At 33.3% G+C, this 20,028-nt stretch overlaps 2 protein-coding genes across 2 annotated transcripts in view; one reads left to right on the top strand and one right to left on the bottom strand.

Moving 5' to 3' along the window:
* Nucleotides 1-309: 309 nt before the first annotated feature.
* The window catches only part of LOC117206331 (HIV Tat-specific factor 1 homolog), a 57,952-nt gene continuing 38,233 nt past the window's right edge, over nt 310-20,028 (top strand). The window contains exons 1-3 of the mRNA XM_033445573.1: nt 310-478; nt 1,076-1,434; nt 1,537-1,893. Coding sequence (XP_033301464.1) covers nt 1,138-1,434; nt 1,537-1,893 — 654 coding nt within the window. The 5' untranslated portion in view covers nt 310-478; nt 1,076-1,137. The remainder of the gene's footprint in view (nt 479-1,075; nt 1,435-1,536; nt 1,894-20,028) is intronic.
* On the bottom strand, nt 2,512-11,577 carry LOC117206332. Its single transcript, XM_033445574.1, has 5 exons — nt 11,217-11,577; nt 4,967-5,242; nt 4,536-4,772; nt 4,163-4,361; nt 2,512-3,877 (listed from the first exon to the last, which is right to left on the bottom strand). Exons 1-5 carry the CDS (start codon nt 11,251-11,253, stop codon nt 3,649-3,651), a joined length of 978 nt encoding a protein of 325 aa, XP_033301465.1. The 5' UTR covers nt 11,254-11,577; the 3' UTR covers nt 2,512-3,648.

The raw sequence follows: 20,028 nt of genomic DNA, 5'->3' as shown, positions 1-20,028 counted from the left end.
AATAAATCCATAAGAAGTTTATAACTCCAAAAATTAAAAATGCCATATTTGAATATTCAGAAAAATAATTTTGGTAGTTTTTAAACAAAATGTAAATATTTAGTAATTAACCTATTCTGTTAAATAATATCTGTTATTAATAATTTTGTAATAATTATTTTATTAAATCGCTCAAAGTTAAAAGTATAGATAAGATATTAAATGTTAAAATAAATATTTAATAAAAGAAATAAGCGTTAAAATAAATAAAATTGATTACAGTACGCTTTATCGGCACAAATGTACGTGATAGAATATTCTACAATTTCATGTAGAGCGCATTAGTATCGCGAACAGGTATCAGCGCATGTTGAATAGTGTGTTGCTGTCAAGTTCAAGCATTTACAATTCGTTTCTTTTTAAAAAAGTTATATTTTTTGATAAGAGTAGACGTTACCTACGTTAGAATTATTGTGAAGAACTAACATAATTTCAAATGGTATGTTTGATAGTGCTATCGATTCCTGTATATGATAGATATCTAACCTACATCAAAATATTTGTGCACTTTGACGTAACTATTTCATATATCGAGGGAAATTGTACCGTTATTATTTGAAAATTTATATAAATGCGTTTTACTTAGTACGTACATGTTATAGATACAAGTTGTGTATCGTAACGTTAAATTCGATTGTATTTCGATAATGTTTATGTAACCTATATACGCTTGTAATTATTTAATCTATATTATGTCGTTTTTGTTTTATCAATCTTTATCTTAGTAAATTTTACTTTAACATTTTGTATAAATTTGTTTTGTTATTTTTATAATTTTTTGTTAATGATACTTTATGATAAATACAAAGTACGATAAGTTGAAAGGTTATGTTAATTGCCTTAGCAATTACCAAATACAAAGCATTAGTATGTGATTTAAACCTCTATCAAATAAATGAATGTTGTTTATCAACAGGTTGCTGTTATTTATTCATGCTATTTATATTAACAAACTGATAATAGCTAATAAATTTTATATGCAATTAAGATAGCATCATTATCATAATTAATATGTTTTCATAATTTTCTGTTATAGGTTTTAAATTTTATGCTGAATTTTATTGGATTTTTCATCAAATGAAATATTATTAACATAAAATGGCTGATTGTAAAGATACAGAGAAGGCTGAAGATTCTATGAAACATTATAAATTCGATGGGCAATCTTATATATATAAAGATCCTACAACTAATGTTACATATAGATTTGACCGAGATAAGAATGAATGGATGGTAAAAGATACGGAAGAAACAAAAACAAAAGCTTCTGATGATAATGAAGTTAGGGCACAAGAAGGAGTATTTGGCTTTGAAAATGATACTCATACATATACAGATCCTAATGACGGCAGTGTGTACTTTTGGGACAAGGAAAAAAATGCCTGGTTCCCAAAGGTGAGGTGTGTTTTTCATAAAAGATCTTTCAATAAACTTTTTGTTATTTATATAGCCCATAATGTATTATCATTAAAATATTTTCAAATAATTATTTTTCAGGTGGATGAAGATTTCATGGCAAGATATCAAATGAGTTATGGGTTTACAGATGCAAGTAAAGTAGAAACAAATACTGTGCAACAATCTCAAGCACAAGTAAAGATCGATAAAGAGAAAAAGAAGATGGAAGCCAAAAGAAAAGCACATGAGCCGCCAACCTGGTTCGAAGTAGACGAAGCCCATAATACTGCTATTTACGTGTCTGGCCTACCATTAGACATTACCATGGATGAACTTACAAAGCTTTTCAACAAATGTGGTCTCATAGCACGAGATGAAAAGGGAAAGGACAAGATCAAGTTATATAAGGATACAAATGGTCAACCAAAGGGCGATGCTCTCTGTATCTACATAAAGGTAAGTGATTATTTATCTGGTTTTTGTTGTCAGCTGTTTTATAAATAATTTCATTGGACTTGGAGTAATGATAATATTACTACTGATTAAATTCTTAAAAATAATTACTTTGCACAATTATGAAAATATTTATTTTAACAAAAAGGTAGTAAGATATATGTCTACTATGAAACGTGTAGTATGTTGAATATCACGGAACTCTTTTTATAAAAGTATAAATTTTTTCTTAATTAATTATCTAAATTATCTAAAAAAAGTTTGTTTACTATCACACTTTAGGCTAAAAATTAAATTTCATAGTGATGATTTGACATAGAATTTTTATTGACGTAATGTACATCATGTTAAATGTAGAAGATATGTTTCAATAATTTGGGTATTTTGTAAACAAAACTTAATTCTTCACGAATTAATCGTGGAGTTTCAAGTATTATACAACTTAATGGCGAATGGGTTTTTTAATTTTGAAGTAACATTGTACAAATACAGATTAATATGTAAATAAGAATGTAATGTACGTAAATATAAATGTTTAAGTACATCACACAATATTTCTCGAATCACTTAGCTTATAATTAAACGTATAATCTTTTTTATCAACTTATAAATCCTGAAACGTTCCGGCCGTAAAAAGGTTTTATTCTAACGGTACTTATATGTATATACAATATCATTAAATTAAAGCATAAAAAATAAAAGTCTTGGGAAATTTATATCGATATATACTGATAACATATACTAAATAATGTGTTCTAGATAAACATCAAATATTATATGCATATATATTTTTTTCTGATATTTTTTGAGTAACATTGATATGCAGTCAGTGCATTATCCATTGGTAGTGATACACGTATGCTTGAAAATTTAGGTATAGTCAACATACAATTATCGATATTTAAGCAGTTTGACTATTTGTGATATATTATCTGCTGCTATGATTGCACTATGGTTTTAAACATTTAGTTAGCGCGAAAAATAAATCCATTGTTTTAAATTGCTTTCTCGTGCTACAATAAACCGAAGGCATTCATCCAAGAAATATTTTAGAACTTATTTCTGTAAGAATCATTTTTTAATAATAAAAAATAAATTAAAACAAAGTGAATAAATAGTTTTTCTACAACGAGTTATTATTTTAAATAAAACAAATTTTTAAAAAGTACATTTGCAATTAAATAATTCCATCTTTTATTTCATTGTAGTTTTGCATTTTATAATTTGTTTCTTCGTATAAATGCCTTCGAATGCCGTAATACTTAGCGACAAGCAAAAACTAACATTGCAAATATAGTTCGCTAATGGACGATCCGCGTTTCATGCAGATTAATTAAATAAAAAAATACAAAATGAAATCTGAACACACATCGTACGCGATACACGAACATTGAAGTTATTACTCTACCGATTCGAGGTAACGTTATTAACTAGACAAGTACATCTTCAAGAATCTAACGTCTATTTAGAAAGAGAGGAACATAAGAAGAGACTGTTTTGAGCCGAATAAATTATATCTCAGTCTATGCTCGACTTTAGTAGCGCCTAAATAACTTCATCATCCACAAATTCGAAACGAAACGAAACGAAAATTATAACTCTTTATTTGGCTGAATGAAAGCCTCGATTAATTCAATTTCTAGCAAAATGCAGAATGGAAGAAAGTGTGTGAAACATAGATACAAAATGATCTTTTAGAAGAATAATGATCGATGATTAAAGCAACCAAATAAAGAGTTAAAATAAATAGCGCTTTGTTTATGGCTTTAAAATAACTTCTTCGCTCGCTAGGTTGTTCATCTTGCTCGGGATTTGTGGCAAAATGTTGTTTACGGCTGTTAGACTTTGTGGACCGTTACTGGGCATATCAGGTGCGAATGCACTGTATTCTCGTCCTTGAGGCAACATCTGTGCCACTTGTGGGTAATTCAGTTGAGTTCTGTTCGAGTGATGTCGCATTCTTGTTCTCGGATATGATCCTTTAACGCTGCAATTAGAATTTTAGTTTACAATTACGAATGTATTATTATGCTACAATATGGTTATGCTACGGTTTGATATATGCATAAAAATACCGATATATACATTTAATAAAATGTTAATTCTATGAAAATACATAGCGTTCAAATTTTTTTCGAATTTTACTATGAATTTTCCGGGCAACGTAACGGTCTTTAAGAGAAACCACTTGTCTTCTATGTACAAAATAGTATACTATTGGCAAACGGTATATTTCACAACTTACTATTACTTTATAGGTAAAAGAACTTACCTAGGTGGCCTTGAACCTACATTCACACCATGTGCCCAATCTGAATATTGTTCCGCGTGCTTCTTTCTCCATCCACTTCGTTTCTTATTCTGTCTATTTGATTTCTTCTGTTCTTTCGAGTACTTCTTGCTCTTCTTTCGAGGTTTCAATCTTTGGTTTTGCGGTGCGTAGGGATCTATCGTTTTTTTACGTCTTCTAACTATAATTTAAACAAAGTATCTAATTATAGATGTCCACTTAATCGCTAAAAGGTTCAACAATCGTATGATTCTTGTATGTGTAAATTTTGTTAGTTTTAAGACGAATGTCTTGACGAATGATGGTTTAAGTAGTATTTGAGCTAGAAACGAGCGTCAAGAAAGTAGAATGTTACCTATACGTCCAGCTGGTACTTCGCACACGTAGTGTTTTCGTTCGACGCAACTTCGTGGGCTCCATTTATATCTTAACGTGGGATCGATCGTGATGCAGTGCCATGCATATTGTTGTTTAGAGTGGTTAGATTGAGGTAAACCAAAATTTTGGAACACCACTTTCTCCCCGGTCACTCCCCATTCCCAAGCCATTTGCTGCCAATTGTATATTCCACCGATCCATCTCTCTAATTTCGCTGGGATATAATATTTCAACCAGTTTAGATATTTAACCAATTTCATCCAAATTTAAGATCATATATTTTGTATTTTTTTATGATTGTAAATATAAGATTGTATAATACGAGTGGTTTGAAAAGTATCTATTAGGTAATATGTCTTTTTTTATTTTTATTATTAAATATTGTATTGTAAGACGAGTTTTACTTACTGAATTGATCGCTCGACAAGTATTTCCTTAGCATTCGATCTTTACCATTTCTATCGAGAATCGCTAGAGTAGCGTTTCTATCTTTGCAGTGAAAATAGGCCTCTCTCCAAGGTGCCGTACCTCCGCTTAAGTAATAGCAATATCTTTTCAATCGGAAGAATCCTATAGGGCACATGTACCGCCTTATGATTTCATTTTGTCGGCCGATTCTGAGCCTGTTCGTGGCTGCTGGATTGATACTGTTATTGTACGGCTGTGCCACTACTGCTGATATGCCTGTAAAACAATGAAGTCGTAAAGAATAATTAGCTAGCCTTCATTATCTTATCTCATTTATCATATTCTCTTTAACACGGAAGAAAAAAGAAATCATTTTCAAACATTTAAATAGTATTCTCGTAATTTTATCTTTTCTCGTATCATCTGTAGCTGAGAATTTCGCATATTCCGTAGAATGGCAATGGCATATTCTATCTCGAGAATATTTCTCGTTCAAGGAAATCCTTGGGGACGACACAACAGTTCAACAGTTTCGCCTACACACTGTTCACATAAATTTCTCTCCCGGTGCATCTTCTTTGCATGTGACGAGTATTAAACGAATGCCTTACATTTATGTACGTTTTATCCGTCGGTAAAAATTGATATCCACGGTTTTAACGTAGGTAGGAATGTGCGATAGCAAATTCATTACGTCATACGATTGCATGCTGTAATATGCGGCGGGACTAAGTAGTTCAGTGTTACGGTCGTTCTCTTCCCCGTGCAATAATTTCTTTCGTCTCTCGTGGCTCTGTCCTTTTATGGAAACAATTGCAGAAAATCGAATAAAACGTCAGACGCAGTTTAGTCGCGGATCCTTAATACCTATCTCTTGTCCTTGAGCGTAATTTAACGATTATGTAAACCGTTTTTACGCATGAATAGGCACAATTATACAGATGGAGTTATATACATTACATATATGAAAATAATTTAGTGATCGTGACGTTCTAAAAGAACATGACAGGTCATAAAATTGAGATTTGTTATACAAACAAGGTGATAATTATTGCTGTATAATAATGTCCTCGTTTATACAGATACCGATTAGGAAATTGTTTAAAAAATCCATTTTTCCAATTTTAATTTTAAACTTGTTTTTAAGTCTCTGCTCTTTCTTTCAATTATAAGACGAAGCATGTCGAAGGATGTCGATATATGTATGGTACGATAATTGCAAAAGATTATTTGTATTGCTGTTTGATAGCAAAAACGCGGAGAAGCTTATTTGTCGGTGGTTTAGATATAGCTAATTACCGTGTGAAATTGAATACACGTGATATAACGACTGCTACAGCTAAAAAGGTTAATAGTCTTTGGTATTTATTAATAGCTGTGACAATCTATCTTAAGAGATATATATGACACTATAATTTACACCGATGATAGACATAAGTCGATTACGACCGAATTCCGCAGGGAATGTGTTAATCTCACTGCGTTCTCTTTAACATTTTCGATCGAATCGTATTTTTCAATCATTAAAAAATTTCTCGAATTTGAGAAAAATAAAACAGACTTGTTATTTATATGCGTAATTTTTCGTTTCAATTTTTGCTTAAAGAATCATTTTACGTTAAAGATGTTTATAACGATAACTTTTTATAGAAGGAAATAGCCATTATATGTACTTTAAAGATGCAAGTTTGAAAGTTTTCTTCTAAAGGTTCTTACGCCGTCCGTGCTCAAGTATCAAACATCAGTTAAACTTCCGTGTATTACTAAGTATTCCTAACCTAGTTGGATGCGTTTGATGTTGTCCGGCCTGCGAAGTGTGAATGATATCATCCGAGAAAATTATGCGATGCATTGCTATTACGTCCATACATGGGAATTATTAGGGTAGAAATGCGAAGTGCCAATTACACTGTGCATCTTCCTCTTTGGTTTATTATCATGGAAGAACTCCGGGAGTACGTTAACACGACGAAATAGGTTACTGGTTGATCGAGTTGTTTTCATGAATTCAAACTGCAGCACTCTAATTAAATCATGCACCAGCTATTCTCGTAGAATTCTTTCGCGGTTTACGACCATTGAAAAACTTGTTCTATGGACAGTTTTATTCTTTTTTGAGACTTATTCCTTTCACGTCTGACTGTAACGTAGATGTTTTATAGATGTTCCGTTTCCATGAGTACCAATAATGATACTAGTTTGCATAAAAATTTGCAATCTACCAATCGTTTGGGATTTTTTTGAAGTTGCAACGTCACGTTATTTATTTTCCAAGTAATAGGTAATATTACCCTTACACGTTCCATATTTGCAATCACCTTGGATAATGTATCGCAATTTCTGTAATTTCTAATTCTGTAGGAACAACATATTCAACTATAAATTATCACTTTAGGGAACGTTTGTAGGAACACGAATTATACGGGGAAAAGTTTCCATCCGCTGAACACGTTTGGTTTGTTGAGCACATTTTGTTTGCTTGTTTCTCCGGCTGGAAACCATAAACGACAAACAGCCGCGGTAATGTTGCAGCTTTATCTTTTCACGTATTCATTCGCAATTGCGTCGGATGTAGCTTCACCGATATTTCTGTATACCCAGGACACGCATTGAATGTAAATCCGCCTTTCAGCAGATATTGCGAACAACTTTTCATTTTATCCGAGTTGTATTATGACAAATTAATGGTCGATATAATCGAAACGAACGTTTGCATCTTTTTAGTCATACGTTTCTGATTGATAGCAAATTTCGAGTTTTTAAGATTCCATTCCTCTACCAATTAGATTACATTTTTATACATAAATGTTGAAGATGAAAGAGATTTGTTCAGGATTTAATTCGAGCGATGTCAAAGCAGTCCGAATGGAACTTGATTGAAATTTGGAAATTTTATGAATGCGAATGAATCTTTCACGTGTAAAATCCTTGTTAATTCGACGTGTCTAATGTAACGATTACAAATATTTGAGGGGAACAGCTACCAAGGTTCATAATCTTGTCGAGGTATGTGATGACGTAACGGACTATAGAAGTGGCTCCTTTTGTTAAGGTTTCCAATATTTTCGTTTCTTAAATCTGATTAATTATTTAAGGATGAGATCATCTGATTAGTTTGAATAACGAGTAAATTATTCGGCTAATTGTTCATATTTAATCTGTAAATCCGTGAGAGAGATCATACATACGACAAAAACAGTTCTCTGTTAATTGGAAAATCAAATTTAATTTTAATTACATACTTGGTCGTTGCAAAACGTGACGAAAATTAAAATCAAAACGTGAGGAAAATGAAAAGATGGTTATACTTGATCCTTATACATGACTCGAAAAATTTACTAGGCTAACATTATCTTAAACGAGTATTATCGAAATTATACAACCACATAGCACGTATATATGTCAGCTGTTTTATCTATTGTCAATATTCGCATATCAGCAGAGCCATGCGATGCAAACTTGCTTTAACCCAAATCGGTGACTGACTTTGAAAATGTGCTTGTACTTAAACGAACGATAGATACCGAGACTATGTTTCTAGAAATCCGCCATTTAACAAGGTGTAATTAAATACTATACGCCGGACTTTGATATCATCGTGTTATGTCATGAACATTGATAATTAATACGAACATCTATAACTGTTATTCAGTCATAATTGCGTCTGAACTTTTAATCAGCACGTACATAAGCTGTACCTTTATCTACGTAAGAATCATGTTCATCGATGCGTATGTTGTACTCATGGATAACACGTGTGTCCACAATTTTTTCTTTCATTGACGAGTTACATCTAGCACAAGGCTAACTTTACATGTGCTCTGCGTAATTGTTTCATATTGCTGCATTTTAGCTACAGCGTTCGATTTGTTTCACTACGGCCGATCAACAAGTGTCTCGTGTATGTATCTCTTTTGCTAGTCTTTAAAATAACAGACGTTTAGATTAACTGGTGTAATTATAATTTAATAATCTAGTATCAATCATGTATATAATCTTTCTTTCATGGCATACTTTAGTAAAAAGACTATTTTTATGAAATATAGTTGGGGATTGTATTCGTCATGTTTAAAGTCATTATTAGTAGATGAAACGTATAATCATTATAACTTGCTAACACTGCATATAACTCACTTATGTAAGTATTTTTTTTGGATTTGGTTTATTCCATTAAGCACAAAAACAAAAATGGTTTCGTTATATGTTTATAGAAGATCATAGCGAATATTGATGTTATTAATGATAAAATTTATACTTATTTTATCACTGGTATTAATTCATTGATCTTGTACAGATATCTCCAATAATAACCGCGTTCGTGAATTTAATCCGTTCAAAGTTAATTCGATCCAAGTTAACTAGATCGAATAAAAGGTGGTGAAAAACCGATACTTACGTAATCCATTATTCTGCAGTTTTGGCAGTGAACACTTTCTTATGGTTATTCTAGTTTTGCGACACATTTGCGGTGTGATTTAATACCGTTGTGTGTGGTCTTCTGACTAAAGATTCGTGTACTCTCTAACAAAAATAGATGGCCGATCTATTCACTTCGGGCATCTAGGTATTCAATGGTATATGTGGCCTTATTTTTATTAGCCCTACATTACATTACATAACGATAAAGAATTTAATATTTTAGCTTCAACTATTCACCTTATTATTTACCTTACATCTTAAATATGAATATTACTATTTTCATTAAAGATTTCGAAGATAAATATAGATTGCATATTGAAACTTATTTTTAATATTTATCAATATAATATGTCGATACGGTATCATTTAGAAAAGTTAAAGATTTTGTTTTGAAAAGACATTTAATCGAAATTTAATTTTCCTAATCTTATACGTAGAAGTTAATTATTAATTGTTATTATTATGTAGTTTAAAGCGAGAAAAAAAAATCTAATCACGAACGTGCATATTTGTCTACCCTCTGGTATTAAATGGTGTGCATCGTGACATTGATTGTATCGTCGCTTCTTCTTTGTTATGTCGAGTTCTTCGGATAATAGTAGGTAAGAAAGATAGAAATCTCGAGTAGCGTTATCGAGTCGCCTAGTTTCGCTTAAAGGCGCCATTAGTAATGAATTTTTTCGTACTCACAAGTGCGTAACCAATCGATATTTGCATTTGGTAGGTACATCCTTTTGCATTTAATGACTTGCATATTGCATCAGTTGAAGCTTGTAAATCGTTCTGTTATAACGTTTCATTATGCTCGTATCAATGTCCGACGTTGGCAACGTTTCTACACATTTTTTTTCTCCTTTCTTTATACGAGTTCTAGGGAGAAAATAATAGAAAATAGAAAAGGAGGAAATGTACTGTAAGGGAACGTCCCATGTTATAAATTTTTAATCTTCCGTGGTGGAAGAAAAATAGGATGGACCGAACCGGCACTCGTTTCTCACCGTGCAGTGGAGTTGTTTCTATTCGTACGTGTCAACAAAATTCTTGAGGTGAATGATCTAAGTTATAAATAAATGGCCAGCTTCTACAATAGTGAATGAAGTTATTTACAATGTTTTCGTTATTCTCTATTTTCGAAATCTTTCTTAAGATACGCTTCTTCTTTCTTTCTCGATTCGATATATCGGTACTATACGACTTTTTAATTTAATTTATAGTGGTATCTGAGCGTTATATGTTTTTATTGTTTCATTTTTTATTCTTATTCCATTAAACGAAGTTTTATTTTATTTTATTTATTTCAATGCTAAAGGCGAATGTGCCGTTTTAATGGAATTTTTTCGATAGGTGTGTTAAACGAGTATCGACATATATAATTATCATGTTCGTTTTATCCAGCGATCTCTTTTATGTTTATACTAGCTCTATAAACACAGAGGAACCTTTCTTTCGTATTTCGCTTTACCTTGCAATTTGATAATTAATTCTATTCCTCTCATGGTTTGTTCTCTAAAGCTTTCCTCAAAGGATCCAGTCGCAGAAAGCTTTCACGACGACGACTCGTAAACGCACTCCGTAAATTTATTTCTAAGAGAAAAGCCCGCGTGTGTGCATAAGTTTTTTGATAAACGTTCACGCTTTTCACTCATAAGCAACATTGAGATAGACATTTCTACCGGAATGAAATACAATTGAAACTAAACCGAAGGAGGAAAAAATGTATTTCTTCCCTCGTCAATCTTTTTATCCATTTAGCCTCCTTTCACTTGATATTTCTCGCGTAAATCACAGGCGTTGAATTAAAATCGGTCGATTCATTGGCGAAACTCATTACCTGCGGCACAAAGAACCAGAAGCAAACACCTCCGCATGGTTTCCACCTGCTCTGTCGTTGATTTATTCGCCGAATTCGTCGATGAACAAGCAAAACGGTGCAAACAGAGTCGTCCTCATCCTCGTTCACAAGTTACACATTGATTCACTCATCAAGATCCACTTGATGTCTTTGTCAATTCGAACGAAATTTTCATAAAAATTCACGACCTAAACGATTCTCGATCACGATAATTCTAATCTTTTTTTTCTGTGTTGGCGCGTTCTCGATTTCTCTGTGTCTGAGACACTGATCAGAAGCGGACGAACACACGGGGAGAAGCTTTCACGGTGGAAGTTCGCGAGCGACTGAAGCCGCCGCTTCCATTCCGCTCGACGTCAAGGTACGAGGCGAGCTTTCGATACGAACTCGCGCTTCCGCCGTGTGCCGCATACTTTCTCGATCTCCTGGCATTTTTCAGGTTCCTCTCCTGGCTAGTTGTACGTTCGTTTCGTTTCGTTCGTCAAACGCATCGGGTCCTCTATCCCCATAGCAATGATATTCGACACTTAAGGAACTTCTCCTGTATTCGACTCTTTAAAAATCGAACCACGCGCTCCTCTCTCCCTTTGCCATTCCATTGAGATTTATCTATCCTCGAACGATTTGGGAATGAGATCTGTGGCTTGAATGCGAGTGTGATATTTTGGTCTAGTTACAGCAACGTTCATAAGTATCTCAGTTCTTTGGTCTATTTCTATTCAGTGGTTTAATTAAAGCAGTGCCGCTTATCTTTTTAAGTAAACTGCCCTTAAAATCAGAAATCTACAAATCTATAAATATAATACTTAAATATAATACTTAATATATATATATATATATATTAATAAATAAATAAATATATATAACGTTTCGTTCAGATAAAGAATGATTTTCCGCTGTTGCTATCATAATTTTTCCAAACACTTTTTCCCTCATAAAGTAAATATGTTTAGGTGTTTTTTGGGTGATAAATTGGGATTTGAAGGATTAAAAAACTTTAATGTTGGTTCCTTGTAATAAATCCAATATGTAAACACATTCGGGAATACGCGTAATGAATCGTGCTTTAAAGTTTTAGTCGAAAAGAAACGAATACGAGGGATCGGGAATTATTTATGACTTTGCTAGACATTTTCCTGATCGTGTAAAAAGATTTAGACGAGGAAGAAAAATTACTTCCATCAGAATATTTTGTTTCTGATCTTTTTCTTTTTTTATAATAAAGTCACTAGTATGTACGACGATTTATTTGTATTGTGTTTATATAATGAGACAATTATATTATAATATTATAGTTAATTGAATTTATGTAATTGAATTATAATTTAATTGTTATATTTAATCCGTAGTTTCCTGGACAATTTTCTAGAAATAAGTTTTGAAAAATTAATATTTAAATTAACTATTTAAGTTGTACATCGATAAAGTTAATTACTCTTCTTAATTTTTAAATAAAGTCGCATACTTGTAGTATTTTCATTAAAATACCACTAACAAGTGTCGCGATCGGACATTTTTATCTCAGTCGATTTCTTTATCAGGCTGCTAAAAAATGATTATCTTTTAAAAAGTTATGCGTCAAATTTCTCTTTATCGGTAAGTAATCGCAAACACTGCAATATATCGTCACGGCAATCTGCCGTTGTATAGAATTATATTAATAATACGATATACCATACAAGGAATAAGAGAAAAACAAAACGATACATCATGGTTGTGCTTATTTTTTTATGCAAATGAACTCGTCAAGGGATGCACTGCCTTTTTCGAAGCGACGCGCGACGTGGTTAAAAAGAGATCGATCTGCACTGGACAGGGGCATTCCAACGCGTCGTCGTTTCTGGCGATTTTTCAGCTACGAGTTTCGGTTCGACGACTCGGACCCACGCTGATTCAGAGCCCGTGTGATAAAATCCGGAAAGAAGAAATATTCTGCTACTAGGAAGGATGAATTTAATCGAAATATATAAAAATTACATTACAGTATTTGCAATAACGATTCGTATACACATCTTTTTTAGTTCTTTAGATTTTTCATCTGTTTTTAACCCATTGATATATTTGTTACTATCGACGTATTGATTGCATTTATTTATCGAGTTATTTACGAAAGTATATACGAAAGAGAAATTACATCACATACCGTGCATGTATGAATACCATCGTCGAGTCATTAATATTCTCATGGAGTAAACGAACTGAACGGTAACAGCCGACAAAGTATCCATGTTTCTGAACCCTTCTCTAATTGGGATGAAGAACAGTTTCTTTCGAGCTCTCGTAGACCTCGCCGCTAAAACGTATCATCGAAAATTTGTCACACGTTTTCCGTCGAACAGATGTTGCTTTTCCTTGAAGATTCATATCTATAATTAGCGTATTGTTCCGTCTGAAAAATGAGAGAACGAGTTCCGATCATTTCTACTGCGTGTCTGAAAGGCGTGGTACCTGCCTTTCTCTTCTTTTTTTATGCTGCAGCGTGTGAAAAATTCGAGGACTCTTCGCGAATACAATTTGAAACGTGACATACTTATATCCCAGCTAACAAAAGTTTGTTTCGTGCATTAAATTACAATGCATTCAAATAATCATTTTCTTTGGGAACTTCATTTTATAACCGAAATATTGAACATTTTTTTGTACAATTCTGGCTCTCTTTAGTTATTAAGAGTTTATGAACCTACTGGATTTTGATGAATTTTATACTTTCATTTAAATTTATTCGATAGTAATGCAATTTAATATATGAGTAGTTTGGAAGCCACATTCGAAAATTCTATAAATTAAAAAATAGAGCAAATATGATACGTTACAAATATCTTCCAAAATTTTTCTGTTTAAAGCATGCCAGTTATTTATAAAACTGCAACCTCACTGAAATATTTGTATCATATATAAATATTTGTACTATGTAAATAAATAAATAAATAAATATTTGTACTATGTAATTATCTCTGTTATATCGATAGAAATTAGAACGAGCGAGATATCAAATGCAGATCAGTAGCAAAATCAGTCACCGAAAATGTCCAAATAAGATAAAATACCAACGGAATTTAGTCTGACAGTAATCAATTTAAAGAGTAAATAGTAAATCAATTTCAGACGATTATACAAGTTGATTGTATTTGTAAGATCGTTGATGTAATATCTCTCTACGAAAATTAATTCATCGTGTAAAACATGTAGTTCTGAAGTATATACGTATAAAAAAAGCTAATATCATTTTCATAGTAGGTTCAATCTCTTCTCCATTAGCGATAGTTTGGTAACTTCTTGGCATGCTTTCAACCAACTTTTCGGCTGAATAAAACAGCAGCTTTCATATTTTTCGAACACCATCGTTCTCGAAATTTATTCCTCGTTTATAATAAACCAAATATTTTCCACGAAACGTAATGATCGACGATAGAAACAGATATGAAACGAATCCTTGGAGATTTTTTATCGTAGTCACAGAAACGAAATTCGATGAATTGACTGAAAAATATTGCAACCGCGTTATTATCTTTACGCAACGTTGGCGATTAAAGAGTTAAGCATCTTCCAGAAAACGTTTACATTTTACTATTCCTCGAAGTCTTTCGATCTTTCCGAATCCGAAAATATTGGGACGGAGGATGAAGGAAGTATAAAATGAATAAAGGGAATAAGGGCTACGGGACCAGTAGCTCGGTATCACGAGAAACTTGCGAGTTTAATCAGTTTTACGAAAGTGGTTGTTACGTAGGTTGGAATAAGAGAAGACTAGCTTCCAGAAAATTGGAATACGTGTTTAAGTTCTGAATACGGGGCGGCTATTGATCTTCTGAATTGCAAAATAAGGTAGGGTTTCAACTGATCGTTGTTCTGTTGAAAATAAAGGCGGTGTTTATTTTTACGAGTATACGTCAGCGAACGTGAAAAATAAATGAAGGAAGTGTAAACTTTGTTCGTGTTTTGTGCAGTAACTATTTATTTTCACTGTTTTTTTTTTTTTTTTTAAATAAACGCAATGTGATTCTAACGCTGATGAGATAAACGAATAAAATATTCTGAAACACGTGGAAGAAGTATTATCTTAATTACCGAATTCATTTAGAGCGATGTAAAATATTTTTAGTGCCAATATTGATATTGGTATCACAATGAATGAATGAAATAGAAGAAATAAGTAAGAATGGAAACCGTTGTCACGAGAAACACGCGTTTTTAATTAGCTGTTTAAAGGAAACGATTACACAAGACAAATATAAAAAGATGTAAATCATGACTCGCTTAACTCCCGCTTTCACGAGGACTCGTTATTCATTTTGTTCTTTACCTTCCGTTTCATCTACGCAACTGCAGTGAGAGAAATCGCGTTCGCAAAATGTTTGAGCAAGTTCGTAATTTTAATCTATCTTTAAAAAAGATTACAAAAGGAACATTTTAACGCGAATTAAGCTTCGACTGAATTCCACAGTTCTACAGATTTTAATCCTCTTAAATTTAAAGGTCTGCCAATCCCGTATTTTTAATACATGCCCACAAAATTCCTTCATCGCGATGCTATTTGATCTTTTTTCTTCTTTTTTCTGCCAACAAAACTACCGACAAACGAGAAAACATTTATGGTAACTGATTCATTTACGATGATGACTAGACATTCAAGGTCGCAGTTTATGGCAACTGGTAATTAAGAATACAATGAATGATGCTCGAAAGAGGACGATCAATTCGCTAGCTACGTGCCAGCTTTTACTTAGCACCTATGTGTACAGTTATTTAGTATGCATCTTATCTCTGGATACTGATGGGACACGAGTGTATGATTTTTAAACAAGCATAAAGCAACGATTATAATATTTTTCGCGCGTTTCTATATGTTGTCTCGACGATTACACGTGCTTAAAAGACCAGCGTGTTAATTTCGTCAATGTACACGATAGTAATCGTTCCTCGTTGAGAAGTACGTTGTGAATTCGCAATTTCCGTGAAAGAAAATGTGCAGAATGTGGACTTTCCGGTAAACAGCTTTTTCGTGCCTCGCGGTTGGCAACAGCTGAGCAAATATCATTATCTTTATCGTTATTTTCTCGTCCTTGAATTTAACTACTTGCGGCAAGTTGTCGGCTTTTTGCATTAACAAAAATACGTTAAGAATATCTACGTGCGGAAAGAATTGAAAACATATGGCCTTTCTGTGACGAGTGTTTGTATGGTAAAGAAGATAGAATAATGACCCGATCTTGACAACCATTCTTCTCTGAATGATAGTTAAAAGAACATTGTACACATATTTGGAAAAAGAAAATGATAATAGAAAATTTGTACTTCTTGTTATAGAATTATCGTAGAACATCGCATATCATATTTCTATTCTTTTACAAAACCTTCATTGTTGTTCGGAATATTTATATCGAACTTATTATACGTTTGAAATATTTTAGTCGATCGAGATATTTTATATTTTTGCGCGAACATCGGTGATGCGTTTGTTGAAATTAAATCATCAGTTAGATACAAGATATTTAGGAAACTCTATTAATATTTCGTAATTACGATTAGCAGCATATGAATCGTTTTGATCGTTTGGCTTATTAAAATTCCGTGCAGTTAAATATCAAATTCCAGTCGTTTAAATTTAAAGTACTTAAGAATTTCAAACATTTCGCTGCAATTGTAATTAAGCTACCTTTCATTCCATTTATGTGTAATGAAGCATGTGATGTACGCTCGATATTACCGTAATATTCTACAATTGTCAACTATAAATTACGCTCCGTTTACTTTATTCATTCAACTACTTTGTCCATAAATTACGTACGAACTGTTTGGTTGATATAATTAACGATTAACATTTAAAATTCCGTGGAATTTCATTTATTTGAACGTATTAAGTAATAGTTGATTGTAATAATGAACGTGATGAATAATTCGGTAACAGTAGTAATTTATGTAAAAAATTCAGCTTGTGGAACATTTTAAAGATTCCTGAAACGTTGGTGGCTCTCGCAGTTGTTAATCATCGTTTGCATTCTGCTGAAATACTTGTTCGCGCCGTTTTTCGTTTCTAACTCTGGAAACCATCCAGGAGAAGGAAGGAGACGCAGGGTTAATTCGTATTTACTGTCACGTACCCGACGTACCTTTATTATACTCTCGTCCTATCCTTGGTGCACGTATCCGACTCGCCTGACCGATTTTATCTTAATTACTTCGTTTCATCTCACTTCATTTTCGCTCCGATGCGACGTTTTGCTCGTTCTCTCGGTGCACTGCGTCTGTCGATTCGTTTCTCATTCTCCGTGTCTTATTGCAGCTCTGCGACTTAACAGCCTTTAATTTTCTCTTAATTACTGGAATTACAATAGCCAGTGACAGATCCACGATGTTTCTTTCGATACCAATGATTTATTGGTCTCTATCTTTGTTTATCTTTCTGTTCTCGCGGAATAACGAGCACGTTTCGCTTTCCCGAACTGCAATTGTTCGTCGAATTAGACGCATCACGATCTGCCACTCCGTAGTTCTTGAAGCGTGAAGAAATCGACGCTTCAGAGGCAAATAGGATGACTCTGTTCGATATAATTTCATTTGATACTAATGTTATCGTTTACATATATATATATATATATCTAAATATATTGCAGCGGGCGTGTTTCTCGCTCGCGCGTTTGTCTGCAAATGACTACGAAAGACTTGATTTGTATTTCGTTTGACCAGTTTTTTGTTACATTGTACAGGCTACGTGATTTATGAATGCAGTAGGTGTAACGTCGGTTTTATTTAGTACTACGCTATTTTTCACTGCTAGCTAAGCTGACAAGCTACGTATGTTCGAACGTCGCGAAGAAAGTAGAACAACGTCTGTGAAATATTATCGGAACTGTGTCTTTCGGTTTTGGTACTTCGAGTATGTTTCGCGTGGAACAACTTTAATTGTTACAGGGCTAACAACAGCAGTAACGTCGATGTATTAAAACGTTTCTTTTCCCTAAAAAATCTTGTGAAATAAAGATTATGTGGAAAAGAAGTCTAAGCAGCATTTAGGCACAAATGGTTTCTTCAGGGCAAAGGTAATACGTGTATCGGTACAGATGAAAAGCAAAAGTGATAAAAAGAAAAAAAAAGAACGTATAACATATATACATATCACGATCAAATGCAATGTATAATAACTAGAAAACAAATTCGATACAGAATCTTGTCGAGAATAGTTCGCTAGTGTTGGACGACCAGTCTCGTTACGAGATAAAATCCGGTGATAGATTACTCTTTGGAAAGAGTAAATTTCCGCAATGACTTCGTTAACGGAGGAATTGTCCTCGTAATTTCTGGAACAGGTTGTCTGAAAGCGTTTTCCCGAGCACGGAAGAGTAACGGTTTCGACGACGTTCCGGATTCCCTTGATATCAATTCGAACATCGAACAGATGCGGCTATCAAATAAACGTCCAATTGGCACGTAGCCATTCCTTGCAGTCATGATATTTTCGAAGTGGGTTTATACCCTTAAGTTTAGTCTATGTTTGTTCGGAGAAATAAGCATGTACATTGATACGTAGCTTCATTTTGTTGCGCTTTATTTAAGTTCGCTTCGTATGGAAATTAAATTCTATTTCCCGCTGGAATAGAACGAACGTTGCATTGCATTCTGTACCTTAAAGCGTAACAAATCATCGCACTTCTGCGTACAACGTTTTTATTTCAAATTTTGAACTTTCACGATGATTGTATGACATATTTGTAGTCCGGGCTTCGATTATATTTCTGATAATATGTTGCGCTGTGTTCTCACGTTCAATTAAAAAAAAAAAGAGAGAAAAAACGAGAAAACAGTCGAATAGTATGATAAAAACACTTGTCAACAGGATTTCCACATTAAATACTTTTAGCGAAAACTCGTATGTTAGAAGCGTGCTGCATCATGATTTAAGCATGAGTAAAATTCATTTGTATATTTGCGATGCAGCAAGCTGGCGATCATCAAAAGCGGATACGACAAGCATTTGTAATAAATATCTTTGTTACGATGGTATAATATCGATTTGGTTGGAACAGAGCGAATTGGTCTGCTGAACGTTTCCATATACGTACATACGTGTAACGTTTTCTACCCCACAAACCCGCTTATAGAAAATCCTGAAGCTGTTTTAACTGAATTTATTTGGGAAAAGTGTTTGACGAGTGAGAGAGAGAAAAAGAAAGAGACTTCGGAGCCACGATACGATTTTCAACGAGCTCTTAGTTGATTTTTATTTTTTCTTCTCTTCCTTTTTTTCTTTTTTTTTTTTCGAACATAGGAAGCCTGGTTGTCGAAGCAAAGTTAAAAGAGTTCGTCTCGTTATTCTCGATGGATGAAGAGAGAAAAAGGATTGCTTTTAACAAGTATGTCAAAGCGATCTCTATACATAGCCAAGGAACGTTCAAGTGTTCGAGTTTCAAAGGGCGTTTCGGACGCGTTTAATCATCAAAAATCATTGCGTGTTCGATCACCTCGCTCGATCAAGCCGTTTTGTAAAACTAAACCCTGTGCCATCGGAGTTGAAATCGTGAAATTCTCAGTTTTTTTTTTTTTTCAAAGAAACCTTTCGCGCTCCATTTCGCCATACTGAATCGTTCGTAAATGGCACGATGACGCACAAAGGGCGCCGTCGTAATTGACTTAACGCAATTTCATCACCTCGATATCGGGAGACGCCATTCATTTTGATTTAAAGCATCGTCGAAAAGTAAAAATGTACTAAAAAAATTACGAAATTTGTCTTTTTCTATGAAGTTTTGTATGGAATTTATTTCAAATAATTTAGAGGCAGATTTATTTTAAA

Source organism: Bombus bifarius, unplaced genomic scaffold (assembly GCF_011952205.1).
Source record: "Bombus bifarius isolate JDL3187 unplaced genomic scaffold, Bbif_JDL3187 scf7180000008006, whole genome shotgun sequence".
NCBI classification, from domain to species: Eukaryota; Metazoa; Arthropoda; class Insecta; order Hymenoptera; family Apidae; genus Bombus; species Bombus bifarius.
This window is presented reverse-complemented; position numbering and strand designations above follow the sequence as displayed.

Excerpts from the sequence above, each read along its gene's own strand:
- LOC117206332 (XM_033445574.1), bottom strand. The coding sequence starts at position 11,253 with ATGCGGAGGTGTTTGCTTCTGGTTCTTTGTGCCGCAG. Across the intron at positions 4,773-4,966 it reads CTTGTCGAGCGATCAATTCA|CGAAATTAGAGAGATGGATC; the intron begins GTAAGTAAAACT and ends ATTATATCCCAG. Across the intron at positions 3,878-4,162 it reads GTAGGTTCAAGGCCACCTAG|CGTTAAAGGATCATATCCGA; the intron begins GTAAGTTCTTTT and ends TTCTAATTGCAG.